General features: G+C 36.5%; 2 protein-coding genes across 2 annotated transcripts in view; both read left to right on the forward strand.

Annotated features, from left to right (window-relative positions):
* The first annotated feature begins 1,489 nt into the window (after window positions 1-1,489).
* rab5if (RAB5 interacting factor) lies at window positions 1,490-7,477 on the forward strand. The gene is made up of 4 exons (XM_017486799.3): window positions 1,490-1,756; window positions 3,474-3,577; window positions 5,835-5,964; window positions 6,486-7,477. The coding sequence occupies exons 1-4, from the start codon at window positions 1,646-1,648 to the stop codon at window positions 6,525-6,527; spliced, it is 387 nt and encodes a 128-aa protein (XP_017342288.1). The 5' UTR covers window positions 1,490-1,645; the 3' UTR covers window positions 6,528-7,477.
* A 2,080-nt stretch (window positions 7,478-9,557) lies between these two features.
* dhx35 (DEAH-box helicase 35) overlaps window positions 9,558-15,964 on the forward strand; it is an 18,006-nt gene continuing 11,599 nt past the window's right edge. The window contains exons 1-5 of the mRNA XM_017486798.3: window positions 9,558-9,622; window positions 11,902-12,029; window positions 13,870-13,962; window positions 14,210-14,287; window positions 14,835-14,939. Coding sequence (XP_017342287.1) covers window positions 9,583-9,622; window positions 11,902-12,029; window positions 13,870-13,962; window positions 14,210-14,287; window positions 14,835-14,939 — 444 coding nt within the window. The 5' untranslated portion in view covers window positions 9,558-9,582. The remainder of the gene's footprint in view (window positions 9,623-11,901; window positions 12,030-13,869; window positions 13,963-14,209; window positions 14,288-14,834; window positions 14,940-15,964) is intronic.

The following is a 15,964-nucleotide window of genomic DNA, read 5'->3' on the forward strand; positions in this document are numbered from 1 at the left end:
TGTTTGGCACACTATTTAGTAAACTAGTATGGGTCACTAAAATGGACTATTTAAACTTTGTTTTGATCAGATTAATGATCAGTTTCTTACTCTTTAGTAGAGTAGTATACTAGAGTAGTGTACGTGGCTGTTGAAACTAAAATTGAGTATTTTTTTTTTTTTAGCATAATAGTGTAATAGCACACTAATTAGTGTTAAAATATCTAAAATAATATATAGTATGCGTAGCTGTTTAAACCGATGGCGTGTGTTTGGTAGACTATTTAGTACAGTAGTATGGATTACTAAAATTGGCTAATTAAAATTTATTCTGATAAGATTAATGCGCATCCGCCCCCATACTATTTAGTAGGGTAGTATGCATAACTGTTGAAACTCAGTTCTAAACAGATGTGTTTTTACTAACAGTGTTTTATATATATATATATATATATATATATATATATATATATATATATATATATATATATATATATATATAGCATACTAGTATGTCTGTAGCACACTAATTAATATGAATGCTTAAATCTCTCCTTTAAAAGCGACTGTCTCTCCTTAGTTGAAATACTATTTAGTATGGTAGTACGCGTAGCCACTGAAACGCCATGTTAACCAGCAGCACAGTAGTATACATACTATGTAGTAGTGTAGTACACACGTTTTGCTTGTATAACCATGGAAACCTTGTTTAGTGTACTATTTTGACACACTAGTATGTATTATTTCGTAATTATTAGTAGCGTACAATTTTTACATACTAAGTATGTTATGTTAAGAAAATATGCACAAAAAAAGCTTCATGTAAACTGATAAAATGATCAGTGGTCCCTTTTCATATGCGTACTTTTTTTTTTCCACACACCATTTACCACAGCAGTTGAGATTACCAAAGCAACTTTCGCTATGATAACATATTTAGATATTGCTCATAGATGGAATAGTATTTTAACAGACTGTATAGGATAGGATAGTATGCAGTTTTGTTCACTGAAACTTCAGTTTTAAAAAGGAAAAAAAGCGTACTAATTTCTGTGTAGTAAGGTGAATATCTTGGTATTGCCAACGACTAGAGATAAATTAATACACACAGGCTTCTAGAATAATGATAAGAAAGGCATCTGTTTAACATAATGGAAATAAAGAGAATAAAAGGATGTTTTTTTTCTGGCTGGAGAGTCGCCTATAGAGCTGATGATAATTAAACGATTCAAAACAATTTTTCAGACATCTTAGACCTCAAACACTTTAAAAAGCCTTCAAGAACCAGATTAAAGTGAATTAAAGTGAGATTTCTGGTTTAAAACCACATTTACAAAAAATAAATAAATAAATAAAACAATCTCGTGTGTTGCAGTAGCGACGCCTCACCTCTAGAGGAGCCTCTCATACTTATCCGAGAGACCCATGCCTCAATCTGATTGGCTGAGAACGCAGACGTCGCACTCGCTGATTGGACGTGACCTCCGAGGGTCAAACCGGGTGTACGCATGCGCAGTCAGTGTCTCCCTTCTCAAAGCGTCAATTAGAAGCGTCAGCAGTGTTAAATCCTGCGAAGTCCTAAAGCACCGCGAGAAACAAGAGAGAGTTAATAGATTTATTTTCTCACTCGGTGTTTGTTGATAAAGGAGTGAAGGAGTGGTGGAGGATGACTAGCGGCTCGAGTAAGAAGAAAGAAGAGGTTCATGTGGCTAACGGAGGACTGAAGCAGTCCACATGGAGCAAAGCGCTGAGCAGTAGAGCTGTGTGGGACGACAAGGTGACACACACACACACACACACACACACACACACACACACACACACACACACACACACACACACTCTCTCTCTCTCTCTCTCTCTCTCTCTCTCTCTCTCTCTCTCTCTCTCTCTCTCTCTCTCTCTGCAAAGAAATAGACTTTAAAATCCGTTCGTTTATAGTGTTCATAAGTTTCACTGTCAACATTAGCTTAAAGTTTAGCTCACATGCATTGCTAAGCTACCTGGCTAATTAGCTTAAGCTGCTACAGTTAGCATCTAAGGTAGAAAGTCAGGGACTTTCACAAAATATTATGAATATAACATCGTTATTTGTTATTATAAATAACAGAAAACATAACTCTAACGAATTATAATATATAATTACTTCAGCAGAATTTTCTATAGTTATGAAAAATGTATATACATATAATCAATTACAACAAATATAGTGAAAAGTGTTTATATATATATATATATATATATATGATAAATTACTTCTAATACAAAAAGCACATATACTAAAAAATATAATATTGTAAATTAAAAATTCCTAACCAAAAAAAACATCATTATTTATTAACATATAGTAACATAATAATAATAATAATAATAATAATAATAATAATAATAATAACAAATGACTATTTATCATTGGTAAAAAAAATAAAATAAACAACCAAATGATAAATTATTTTTATCATATAGTGAAGAAAAAATATATCTATATAATAATGTTATAAATTATTCATGATCGTAAATTGAATATATATATATATATAAAAAAGAATGTATTTTATAGAATATATTTATATATAAGTAAAATAACAAAATTGACATTATTTATCATATAGTAAAAATATATAAATATAATAACAATTTGTTTTATTTATTAACATACAGTAGAAAATATATAGAACTAAGTAACAAATGTATTATATTTAATAATTTTTGTTCTATACTGACTATGGTAACTTATAGAATATAATAATTAGACTCTGTATGTATAACTTATATTTATGATTCAATGTTTATTTTATATATTTAATATATCTTATAAAACATAAATCTAATATTGATGAGTAGAATAAAATAAGTATAATTGTATTAAAATATTAATAACAAATTATAATACATTATAATAAATAGTTTGCGATTGTTGTAAAGAGAATCTTTTTGTTCATTATTATTTAATATTAGTAAGAAAGTGGTTTTAACTCTTTCAAAAATTTCACTCTTTAAAAAAAAAACAAAAAAACAAGACAATTAATTAAATTAAATGTTTTTTAAATTATTTTTTAAATTATAATTCTTCCATTCTTTTTTTTTTTTCTTCTATTTTTGTTAAATAGCTAAGAAGAGCACGGTCAGGAGAACGATAAAGAAATGAAAGAATTAACAGTGTTTTTAAATAATTATTTTCTGAATGAAACCCAGTGACTGAACAAATCGAATCAAAGTCAGTAAATTAGTGTAGATTTATTCAACACTGAATATTTATTTATTAAAAAAAAAACAAAATCAAACGTTTCAATGTCTTTCCTTTCTTTCTTTATTTTAAGAAAAGCTAGTGTTTAGATAAAGTGTTAGTAAAAGTGTTTGAAGCGTACTACACATACACTATATGGCCAAAAGTATGTGCACCCCTGACCATCATACATGTGGTTCTTGTTTAAAAAAAAAATATATATGATTAAAGTAATAATATAAGTATATATAATAATTTTTCCCTACAGGATGAGTTTTTAGACGTGGTGTACTGGTTCAGACAGATCATCGCCATCATCCTGGGAGTCATCTGGGGCGTCGTTCCGCTGAAGGGCTTCCTGGGAATCGCCATGTAGGTGTCCAGTCTGTCAGCTGAAACTCTCTGTCGCTCTCTCTGTCCGTCGCTCGCTCTCTCTCTCTGTCTCTTTGTCTGTTGGTCTCTGTCTGTCTCCATCTGTCTCCATCTCTGTCTCTGTCTTTGTCTGTTGGTCTCTGTCTGTCTCTATCTGTCTCTCTCTCTCTCTCTCTCTGTCTGTGTGTGTGAGAGAGAGAGAGGTTTTTTTATTATAGATGATTTAAAAGAAATATTACATCACCATACATGAAGATATTTGTGTTACACGATAAGTCTCGTGTGTGTGTGTGTGTGTGTGTGTAAAGATAATATAGAAATATAAAGTAACATCCAGTAATACAGTAGTGTTGCATTAATTAAAAAGTGCATTTATTTATTTAACGGATGCATGCTTGTTTCAGAAGTGTGTGAGTGTGTGTATATATGTGTATATATGTATATATATATATATATATATTTAAGATTTATTTAAAATGAATATTTTCATTTTTAACATTGAAAACGGGAAAAAACAGAACATATGACACTTTTTAAGATCAATAATAGTGATTATAGAAATAATAATAATGTAAATAAACAATGTAATGTTCTGTAAAGACGTTTGATTAAAAGTGGCCGTGCCTCACCTCCGCTTAAAAATTTCATATAATAATTCAGATTAACGCTAAGAATAATGGATAAAATATTAATAAACTAAACAATGATTACAGATTTATACAGAAACACAATGAAATGCTTCATCAGGATCACATCTAATACCCGTCTACTGTATAATAATAATAATAATAATAATAATAATAATAATAATAATAATAATAATAATACAGTGTCTTACGAAAGTGAGTGCACCCCTCACATTGTAGTAAATATTTGATGATATCTTTTCATGTGACGACACTGAAGAAGTGACACTGTGCTACAGTGTAAAGTAGTGAGTGTACAGCTTGTGTAACAGTGTAAATTTGCCGTCCACTTAAAATAACTCAACACACAGACATTAATGTCTAAACCGCTGCAACAAAAGTGAGTGCACCCCTAAGTGAAAATGTCCACATTGGGCCCAAAGTGTCAATATTTTGTGTGGCCACCATTATTTTCCAGCACTGCCTTAACCCTCTCGGGCATGGAGTTCTCCAGAGCTTCACAGGTTCCACTGGAGTCCTCTTCCACTCCTCCATGATGACATCACGGAGCTGGTGGATGTTAGAGACCTCCTCACCTGGTTGCCACCACACACGCTTGACACCATCTGAACCAAATAAGTTCATCTTGGTCTCATCAGACCACAGGACATGGTTCCAGTAATCATGTCCTTAGTCTGCTTGTCTTCAGCAAACTGTTTGCAGGCTTTCTTGTGCATCATCTTTAGAAGAGGTTTCCTTCTGGGACGACAGCCATGCAGACCAGTTTGATGCAGTGTGCGGCGTATGGTCTGAGCACTGACAGGCTGACCCCCCACCCCTTCAACCTCTGCAGCAATGCTGGCAGCACTCATACGCCTATTTCCCAAACACAACCTCTGGATATGACGCTGAGCACGTGCACTCAACTTCTTTGGTCGACCATGGCGAGGCCTGTTCTGAGTGGAACCTGTCCTGTTAAACCGCTGTATGGTCTCGACCACCGTGCTGCAGTTCAGTGTCAGTGTCTCGGCAGTCTTCTTATAGTCTAGGCCATCTTTATGTAGAGGAACAATTCTTTTTTTTTCAGATCCTCAGAGAGTTCTTTACCATGAGGTGCCATGTTGAACTTCCAGTGACCAGTATGAGGGAGTGTGAGAGCGATGACACCAAATTTAACACACCTGCTCCCCATTCACACCTGAGACCTTGTAACACTAAAAAGTCACATGACACCGGGGAGGGAAAATGTCTAACTGGGCCCAATTTGGACATTTTCACTTAGGGGTGCACTCACTTTTGTTGCAGCGGTTTAGACATTAATGCCTGTGTGTTGAGTTATTTTGAGGGGACGGCAAATTTACACTGTTACACAAGCTGTACACTCACTACTTTACACTGTAGCACAGTGTCATTTCTTCAGTGTCGCCACATGACAAGATATCATCAAATATTTACTACAATGTGAGGGGTGCACTCACTTTTGTGAGATACTGTAATAATAATAAATGCTTCATCAGGATCACATCTAACACCGTCTACTGTATTATTATTATTATTATTATTATTATTATTATTAAGAGGTTGGGCGTTTGTCCTGGTTTGACCGTTCCTGATGTTCCCGTGTTGCACAGATTCTGCCTGGTGAACGCCGGCGTCCTGTACGTTTACTTCAGCAGCTTCCAGCAGGTGGATGAGGAGGAGTACGGAGGAACGTGGGAGCTCACAAAAGAAGGCTTCATGACTTCTTTCGCTTTATTCCTGGTAAACACACTCGCACCTTCTTGCTGCACAGGCTGGCGTTTTCCTCTGTTTGTTTGCTTGTTTACCTGTTTTATTTGTCTGTCTGTCTATTTATTGATTGAGTTTCCTTACATATTTCTTTCTTTCATTGTCTTTTTTATTTATTTATTTATTTATTTATTTATTTATTTATCCATCTGTCCATCTTAAAAATTTATATATATATATATATATATATTTTTTTATGAACAGATTTTTAAAAAGTGGGTGTTTACATATAACAGTATAATACATACTGTTTATTTACAATATACATCGTCCTCCATTAATATTGGCACCCTCGGTAAATATGCACTGTATATGCAGTGTTTTTTTTTTTTTTTTTTTTTTTTTTTTTTTTTTTTTTTTCTTTTTCTAGTGTGTGTGGTGCTTTTGCAACTTTTTTTTTTTTACTTAAACAAATGGGTATTCTTTAACGGGGGATATCTCTAGTTCATGGTGTGTGTGTGTGTGTGTGTGTGTGTGTGCGCGCGCGCATACAGGTGGTGTGGATAATCTTCTACACAGCGCTGCACTATGACTGAGGTCCGGCAGAGAACCCGCTCTAAAGCAGCGTAGAACACTCGGCTGTACGGTGGGGTCCGGGGACGGGCTGCACACGGCCGGCACTGGGCTTCACACACGTCACCAGCAGTGCACCGGAGCCTCCCGACCCAGGTGCATCGTGGGTCGTCTGCTCTGAACCACTTCCTGATCGGCGGCTCATTCAGTTTTTAAGCTAACGCCCGTCCAGTGCACTGCCATGTGTCCTGATTCAACGCTATTCTCTCTCTCTCTCTCTCTCTCTCTCTCTCTCTCTCTCTCTCTCTCTCTCTCTCTCTCTCTCTCTGTATGAATGAACGACTTTGTATCTAGTTTGTAATTTAAATTTCTTTCCCGTTACTCTAGTCTTACCTGAACGTCTTGATTAATTTAAAAACAAGTGTAAATGATGTACAGTTTCCATTTTAAAGGTTGGAGGTCCTGCGCGTTTTCGGCGTGATGAGGTTTCTCGCACGTCTCAGTATTTCAGAGGAGTCGATACGAACGCGGGCGAAGGCGTGGAGGTTTTAGCGCCGGAACGCTCAAGCTGTTGCGTCCGGGTAAAATCCGACCGGTCACGGTAATGCATTAAACACCGAATCATTTTTAATCGATTATATTTTTTCACACCAATGATTTTTTTTCCCGCCGACACGAATCCGCTACTCGTGGCGTTTTAACACGTCAGGCACGTGGAACAATCACGGATGCTCCATAGAGAGGGGAGAAAAAAAAAAAGAGGAATTTATCATCTTAAAAAAAGTCTGATTGTTTTCAGGTGCATGTCCCCGACCCCCCCCCTCCCCCCCCCCTCCCCTTTTTTTTTAAATTTTATTTTGCATTCTTTGTACAGTCCAGCCGGAAAAGATCGAACAGTTTCCACTTTTCTTACACGTCTTTAAATTCCTTTGAGTTTGTTATGATGTAATAAAACTGTGATTCACCCGTAAAACGGCTTCCGTTCCCTTTATTTAAACAGAAATCGTTCTGCCGCTGCTCACCTTCACGTGCAATAAAACCTTCTTTTATATCCGATGGAAACCTAGCTCACGTCCCTTTGGAATAAACCAGCATGGGTATAAATGCAGAAATATAACTGTCACGTAGTGCTGATTTTATTATTCTTCATTATTATTCTCTAAAAACATTACATAAGTATTGTTAAAAGTCTACGTGTATTTATTTACGCATATTGTACGTTGAGGGGGAATTAAGTATTCGTACAATTTTTGTTTTTATTATTTAATCTAATTCCACTGCATATATTCACATCAAATTTACACGCATTGTGTGTGTGTGTGGGGGGGGGGGGGGGGGGTGTTTTTTTTTTAAAAACTTTAAATTGAAAGGGAAATAGCACTTGGACACTGTATTAAAAAATATATGTATATGTGCCGATACAGTATATGTAAAGGTTATAGAAAAAATAAATAAAACCTTCACATGCAAATCGTACCTGGTGTCTTTATAAAAGACGTTGGCGTCGGTTGGGGAGATTTCACACAAGTAGAGGTCATGGTGAAGGTCAAGGAGCTTCCTGAAGTTCACAGGGGAAAAAGTATCGCGCGATACTCCGATGACGAGAACTACGGAGAGACGGAGTCGTAGCAAAGACCTTAAACGTCCCCGTCCGTGACATAACCGAACCGCGGCCGTGTCCGTTCCTGCACCTCGCGCCTGTTAAACTCGTCTGCTGTCTTTTTAATACTCGGGGGAGATGAAACGGGACCGGACGGCGACGGCGGTGATTCGCCTGGTGGTGTTTGGAGAAAGAAGGGTCCTATAAACAGCTGTATGTACAGTGAAGCACGGTGGTGGGTGCGTCGCGATGCGGCGCTGCTACTCTAGGAGCAGTACCGCCGCGTCACGTGCCGGCGAAGGAAAAATGAAAACGTGGTGCACCAGGAAACGTTACAGAACCATTTAATCGCACCGGCCAAGAATCTGAATCCGAGGAGAAGATAAACGTCACGGCGAGCACGGACGTACTGCCGCGGTGACTCGAGACGCCTTCGTGACCAAGTACGAATGCATAGTTTTGATTTCGCACTATATTAGATGACAAAAACAGAAGTGTCTAAATATTTGTCAGTTCGTTACATTTATGTTTGAGTAAAATGTTGGAAAATTTGCCAAGCACATTTAAACCTGATCCAGCACCTGGTCTGCTTTTTCTCTCAACATCTGGATTCACAAACAGAGCATTGTGTGAGTCTATGAGCCATGCTAACGTACTGGCTTCCAGTAGGGCTGCCAGTGTGGTGCGTCTGGATAGAGTTTCTCCTTTGCGGCGTTAAGGTTTTGCCTTCCAGGGTGTCAGATAGAACCTCCTTTACGGAAGGTATAGAAATAGTTCATCTCAGCAGAACACATTCACGTAGGCTGGTTTAGTCGTGTTGCAGCGATAAGAAGATAATATCTATATGTAGTGGGGGTTTAAAGAAGGATGAAAACAGTGAGGAGTAAAAGAGGGATGAAAAAACAGAAATAAAGAAACTAATGAACTAAAATAGGAAAAATTTTTGCAAATACTGTACTACTGCCACTATTACTGCTAATAAACTTTATTTATAAGGGACCTTTAATACATTAAAATGCAGCTCAAATAGATTTACACTGTAAAGAAAGAAAAGAGCAACAAATAAATCAAGAAAATAAAATAGTAAACAACCGACAATAGCAGCAGTAATAACAATAATAAGCTTTATTTATTGTGCACTTTTCATGCATTTAAAATGCAGCTCAAATAGTTTTACAGTGTCAAGCAAAAGATTGTGAAAAGTTAATAAATGTTAATATCAACGAGAAGATGGAAATGAATTGATGCAGCCCCTTTTATGTTTTAAATGCAACTCAAATTGCTTTACCACGTGAAAAAATAAAATAAAATAAAACGTAGTCAAAAAATATTAAAATTAAATAAATAATATATAAATAAATGAATAAATAATTACTGATAAACAACTGCTGATGATAAATATTATTGGTCCCCTGTCGCCCCCTGGTGGCGCTTGGCTTTTTAAAGTTTTCCCCGAGTAAATGACGTAGGTTTTCAAGATGGCGGCGCCCCACTCCATCATGAAATTCTGGAAACCCGGTAAGATTACAAATTCTACCGATTATAATCCCTGTGCAGCTCACAGCTTTCATTTCATTACATCGTGTGTGTGTGTGTGCGTGCGTGCGCGCGCGCGAGAGAGAGAGAGAGAGAGAAAGAGAGAGAGAGAGTTAGTGTTAGTGTTAGTGAAGGTGAGAGTGTAGAAGTGTGTTAGATTTCTGTTTTCATTTCATACTAAACAATCAGTGTATTTTTACAGCAGCTCTGATCTGATCGTGTGTGTGTGTGTGTGTGTGTGTGTGTCAGTCAGTCAGTCAGTCAGTCATCAGACCCCCTTTCTTATACAATATTTTTTTCATCAAGTATAATTCCAGATGTGCATTTCAGTATAATTACACTCCCTCTTTTGGGTCTCTGTGCACATCTGGACACTTCTCTATGTTCTTTTCTACCCTGTCAGAGAGACACTGACTCACCCCCTGAGCGATATTACACGATTATTGCGTTTCGAAAAGATTAGACACCTTAAAAGACAACACGGCTCCTTTTGATCAGACCTGGAGTCATGCAGGGAAATATTCTTTGGTTCGATGAGACGGAAATAAAAAACGTTTTTTTTTGGCCTCAAGGCGCTATGTTAGCTGGAAACTGAACATCCGTCTCCACTGAAGCAGGGTGGTGGTGGTGGTGGTGGTGGTGGTGGTGGTAGTATAATGCTGCGCGTTACCCTCTGCCTCATGGTTGTGTTTCTTTCGAAACATTTAAGCTTTAATCCGCTCCATACACCTGATAATTCTAAAAATCCCAACACACCATGATAGAAAGATTTTGTACTAATGATGCAATGTGTAAAGCATAATGTTTTCTTCTTCTTCTTCTTCTTCTTCTTCTTCTTGATTTTCTTTCCTTCTTTTTTTGGGTGCTTCTCAATATTCCAGCTGATGCTTCGGTGACTCCTTCAGCTCATACGATCCCAAAAATCGGTCTTTTAAGATAGTGTAATAGTCAATAGTGTAAGAAGAGGTTTTCTTTGTAGAAGTACAATAAATTTTGTCTAGGATACAAAACATAATATTAATGACGGGGAGTGATGAAGCAGTGAGTTACTGTTACCACCCCGAAGTTCGTTATCTTCCTATAACGGCTTGTCCTGAAGTGTTTTATTCAACCCTACCTCTGGATGGCACTCTCATCTACTGGAGGCTTCAATCTGCCACTGAGGACGACCCCAAGCGGTGCAGCCTGGAGATCGCTGAGGACGGTGAAGCTTGAAGTACCATGGAAATGGTTTTGGACCTCGATTCCACACGGACGTTCTCACTGCGGTCGCTGCGATGGCCTCGGGACTGCAATTACCACGTACAGTTTTACACTCGGGTCTCCTTTAGTGAACGGTGGACTAGTTCAACACACAGACTTCATATTAAACCATAATGAACTTTCTTTTACGTTCACACTCGCCGTCGTGACCCGGATGAGGACGGGTTCCCTTCTGAGTCCGGTTCCTCTCAAGGTTTCTTCCTCGTATCATCTCAGGGAGTTTTTCCCTCACCACCGTCACCACCGGCTCGCTCAATAGGGATAAATTCACACACTTAAAATCTCCGTCCTGTGTTTATATGTTTCCGTAAAGCCGCTCTGAGACGACGTCCGTCGTTAAACGCGCTACACGAATCAAACTGAATCGATTTGATTAAATCACACCGCAGCAATTTAACAGCGGTTCCAATTTTTATCTATTAAACAACGACGTTGTACTTTTTAGTCACGTTTAATGTTGTGGAAGTTAGGTGCTGTTTTCACTCTCTTTCTACAAAACACTAACACTGGAGACTCCTTCTATAAATGTAAAAAAAAAAAAAAAAACGCATCTTGTTATAGAAGATGTCACCATATCAACGATTACACTTTAAAAAAAAAAAAATCTGTTTATTATTAGTTGAGTGTCTGGCGTACAAGTCCCGCTGAAAGAGCTGTTAATATAGATATGATAACGTATCAGAGCGAGCGCATGGATATACACCTGTGCTACTGTCAGAGCTGCTGTTCTAAGAAATGAATCAGCACCTTCTGACCAATCAGAGTCCAGAATCAGCGTTGTGGTGTAATTAACATTAAGATTAAATCCATATCATGTTACTTTAAAGCGAGGCTTCCGGGACCGAGAAAGCCTCGTTCGGTCGATTCCTTCTGTTTTTATTTGAATTTCTTCCTTGTAATCTCTTTTTTCCCCTCTTTATCTTCTGCTTTATAATACTGCATAAACGAGGTTGAGTAAATGTTAATTTCTGAGTTTTCGCGTGCGTGTATAAATACAGGGGCCGAGGCGCCGGGAGTGTGTGAGGAGAGGGAGCTGAACACGGAGCTGAGCAGCACCGCTGTCATATACAACCCTCACAGTTCCCTGTCTGTGGAGAAACAGAGGCAGAAGCTTCCCGTCTTTAAGGTACTGAAGTAACTCGAGCTTATCTATGATGGTAAACAGGCAGAGGATCGGAACGGGTCTGAACCATTGACATGGAATAATACTGTGTTTAGGGGTCCACGTGCCATGGGAGTTGTTGCTATGGGAACGTCCACACACTTTTTTTTAAAAATTTTATTTTGACATTTTTTTAAATACAAAATTTGGCACACTAATTCGGCCCGGTCACAAAAGTCTTCCCACCAATTTTTTGCTATCGCGCAGTGCTTGGACCCCTTAATCACTGCTTGTGGTTATATTCTATTTATATTTCCAGAAGTTATTTTAACAAGTAAAGCATCTTGAACTGCTTTTGAAATGATGAGTGTACAGTGATTATAAGATTGTTTAACCTACATATCTACTTTTTTCTTTTTTTTTCTTTTTTTTACAATATACTAGTTTTAAGCATTCTTATCAAATTATTTCAAATAATTTAAATAATAAATGCTGGAAGTTAAATTATTAGCAAGTGCAATAAAATAATGTTGTTATTATTAATATTATAGAGATTTGCTTAGATTTAAGATGTTTGTATTTGCTAAGAGTTTAATTTTTTTTGTTATGCATGGTTAAGGTGCCCGTCTATACCCACCGTTGATCGTAACTGCTGTAATTTACACTAAATTACATTTACATTACTTTACATTACTTTACATGACTTTGTTACCCTGACTTGTACATGACTTTACATGACTTTGTTAAACTTTCACATTATATGACATTATCTAACTTTTACATTACTTTACATGCCTTTGTCTAACTTTTACATTGCTTTACATGACTTTACATGACTTTGTTACCCTGACTTTTACATTACTTTACATGCCTTTGTCTAACTTTTACATTACTTTACATGACTGTTACTCTAATTTTTACATTACTTTACATGACTTCATCTAACTTTTACGTTACTTTACATGCCTTTGTCTAACTTTTACATTGCTTTACATGACTTTACATGACTTTATTAAACTTTCACAATATATGACTTTATCTAATTTTTACATTACTTTACATGACTTCATCTAACTTTTACATTACTTTACATGCCTTTGTCTAACCTTTACATTGCTTTACATTACTTTACATGACTTTGTTACTCTAACTTTTACATGACTTTACATGACTTTGTTACTCTAACTTCATTATTTTAACATGACTGTTATCTAACTTTTACATTGCTTTACATTACTTTACATGACTTTGTTACCCTGACTTTTACATTACTTAACATGACTTTGTCTAACTTTCACATTATTTGACTTCATCTAACTTTTACATTACTTTACATGACTTCATCTAACTTTTACATTACTTTACATGCCTTTGTCTAACTTTTACATGACTTTACATGACTTTGTTACTCTAACTTTTACATTGCTTTACTTTACATTAATTTCTTACTTTGCTTTAATGCCGTTTAAATAACTTAACATTGCTTAGTTAATTTGTTTACGCTGATTTGCATGACTTTACATTACTTCATGTTGACCCTTTTACTCTGACCCTTACTTTTAATTACGTTACGTCAATCCAAGTTCTGCTCGGCTGTATTTATTTATTTATTTATTTATTTATTTATTTATTTATTATCTGTGCACGTTATCTGCATGAGCTGAATTATGTGACCTCTCATCTTAGATGATCACAGTAAACAAATTTTAGAGCTTAGTTAGATGGCTCATTTGCATATCCGTTTGCATACTGCAGCTGTGTGTGATGTATTAGTGTTGCACAGGCCAGTGTTGGGGGGAAAATGTCATTCCTCATAACGTTGTCATGTGAACACGTCTTTTCGCTCTGGATGTCGAACCCACAGCACAGGAACAACATCCTGTACATGGTGGAAAGCTTTCAGACCGTAGTGATCCTGGGCGAGACCGGCTCGGGGAAGAGCACACAGATTCCTCAGGTAAACTCCATTAAAATCTCTTCCTTCTTCTGCTCTCTGAACATGGCCTGACTTATGATTGCTTATTTTGTGTGTAATGTGCTGACGTGATGAAGGAAAATGTGCCTTCGTGCACTTTTTGACTTTTCTCTCGCCCTGTTGTAGAGCGCTGATTGCTTTGAGCTCAGTTTTGCAGTGTCAGGCTGTGTGCATTGGACCAATGTGTTGAAAATATGTGTGTGTGTGTGTGTGTGTGTGTGTGTTTCAGTACCTCCTGGAGGCGGGATGGGCCGCAGAGGGGAAGGTAATCGGCGTGACTCAGCCTCGGAGAGTAGCTGCTACATCGGTGTGTATCGCTATATATTCTTGTGATTTAATTTACAACCGTAGACGTGGTAAAAATACATTCAGAGCGCCACACATGCACACAAATGCAGTCCAGATGTTTCCACTGGATTTGAAATGTTAAAAGATCAAAAAAGAAAAAGAACGCGAATGATATTAAAAAAAAAAAAATCTGTTTTATATCCACAATGTTGAAACATTTATCATAAAAAAAAGAAACTATCTATAAAAAGTAATGCCCAGTTTGTGTTTTTGAGTTTCATGTTATGTGACATATTTAAATAATTAGCCCCGCCCCCGAATACTATAACATCTTATTCATGCCTTTCTTGGTACCCAAAGCAGATATCCGTAACCACACAACCAGAACCTTTTGGTACAAAACTGATAACCAGTGGAAAAGGCACAGTTCTGGTACCTGTAGTAAAAATTCTGGTTCTGTGTCTCTCTGTACCGAAAGCAGATACAGTACAGTATTGGTTGTAGATGGAAAAACTCTCAGTTCTGGTCACTGATGTGAAAAGTTCTGGTACTTTGTGTGTGTTTAGGTGGCCACTCGGGTAGCAGAGGAACGTGGAGCGTTTTTGGGGCACGAGGTGGGATATACCATCCGATTTGACGACTGCTCAGACCCTCACGCAACCCGTATAAAGGTACAAAGGTCCATCCGTACCTCCGGTTATCATGAGAACTCCATTTTTACATGTTACTACATTGCATTATGTTACTCTGCTATGTTACTCTCTTATTCGGTTTTCACACTAATTTACGTTGTTGCATCAGTTTACATTCCTTTTGTTTTTACTTTGTTACTCTGGTTTCTGTTGCTTTACGTTACGTTACTTTGTAACTCAAACTTTTACATTACTTTACATTTACTTTACAATGCTTTGTTACTTGTACTTTTACATTTCTTTACATTACCTTACATGACTTTACATTGCTTTGCATTGCTTTTTGGCACTTCGTTATTCTATTTTCTGTTGCTTTACATTACATTGCTTTTTGTTAATGTCTTCCTCTACCTTTTCTGTTGCTTTACATTACTTTACTTTGTAACTCAAATTTTTACATTGGTTAACATTACTTTTACATTGCTTTACATTACTTTGTAACTCAAATTTTTACATTGCTTTACATTACTTTTACATTGCTTTACATTACTTTGTAACTCAAATTTTTTACATTGCTTTACACCACGTTACTTTGTAAGTCAAATTTTTACATTGCTTTACATTGCTTTACATTATGTTACTTTGTAACTCAAATTTTTACATTGCTTTACATTACTTTTACATTGCTTTACATTACTTTGTAACTCAAAATTTTTACATTGCTTTACACCACGTTACTTTGTAAGTCAAATTTTACATTGCTTTACATTACTTTTACATTGCTTTACATTAGTATGTAACTCAAATTTTTTACATTGCTTTACATTACTTTTACATTGCTTTACATTACGTTACTTTGTAACTCAAATTTTTACATTGCTTTACATTACTTTTACATTGCTTTACATTACTTTTACATTGCTTTACGTTACTTTGTAACTCAGCGTTGCTTTTACATTACTTTTACATTGCTTTACATTACATCACTTTGTAACTCAAACTTTTACGTTGCTTTACATTGCTTTACATTACTTTTACATTGCTTTACATTACGTTACTTTGTA

The sequence above is a fragment of the Ictalurus punctatus genome, chromosome 15, assembly GCF_001660625.3.
Source record: "Ictalurus punctatus breed USDA103 chromosome 15, Coco_2.0, whole genome shotgun sequence".
Classification (NCBI taxonomy): domain Eukaryota; kingdom Metazoa; phylum Chordata; class Actinopteri; order Siluriformes; family Ictaluridae; genus Ictalurus; species Ictalurus punctatus.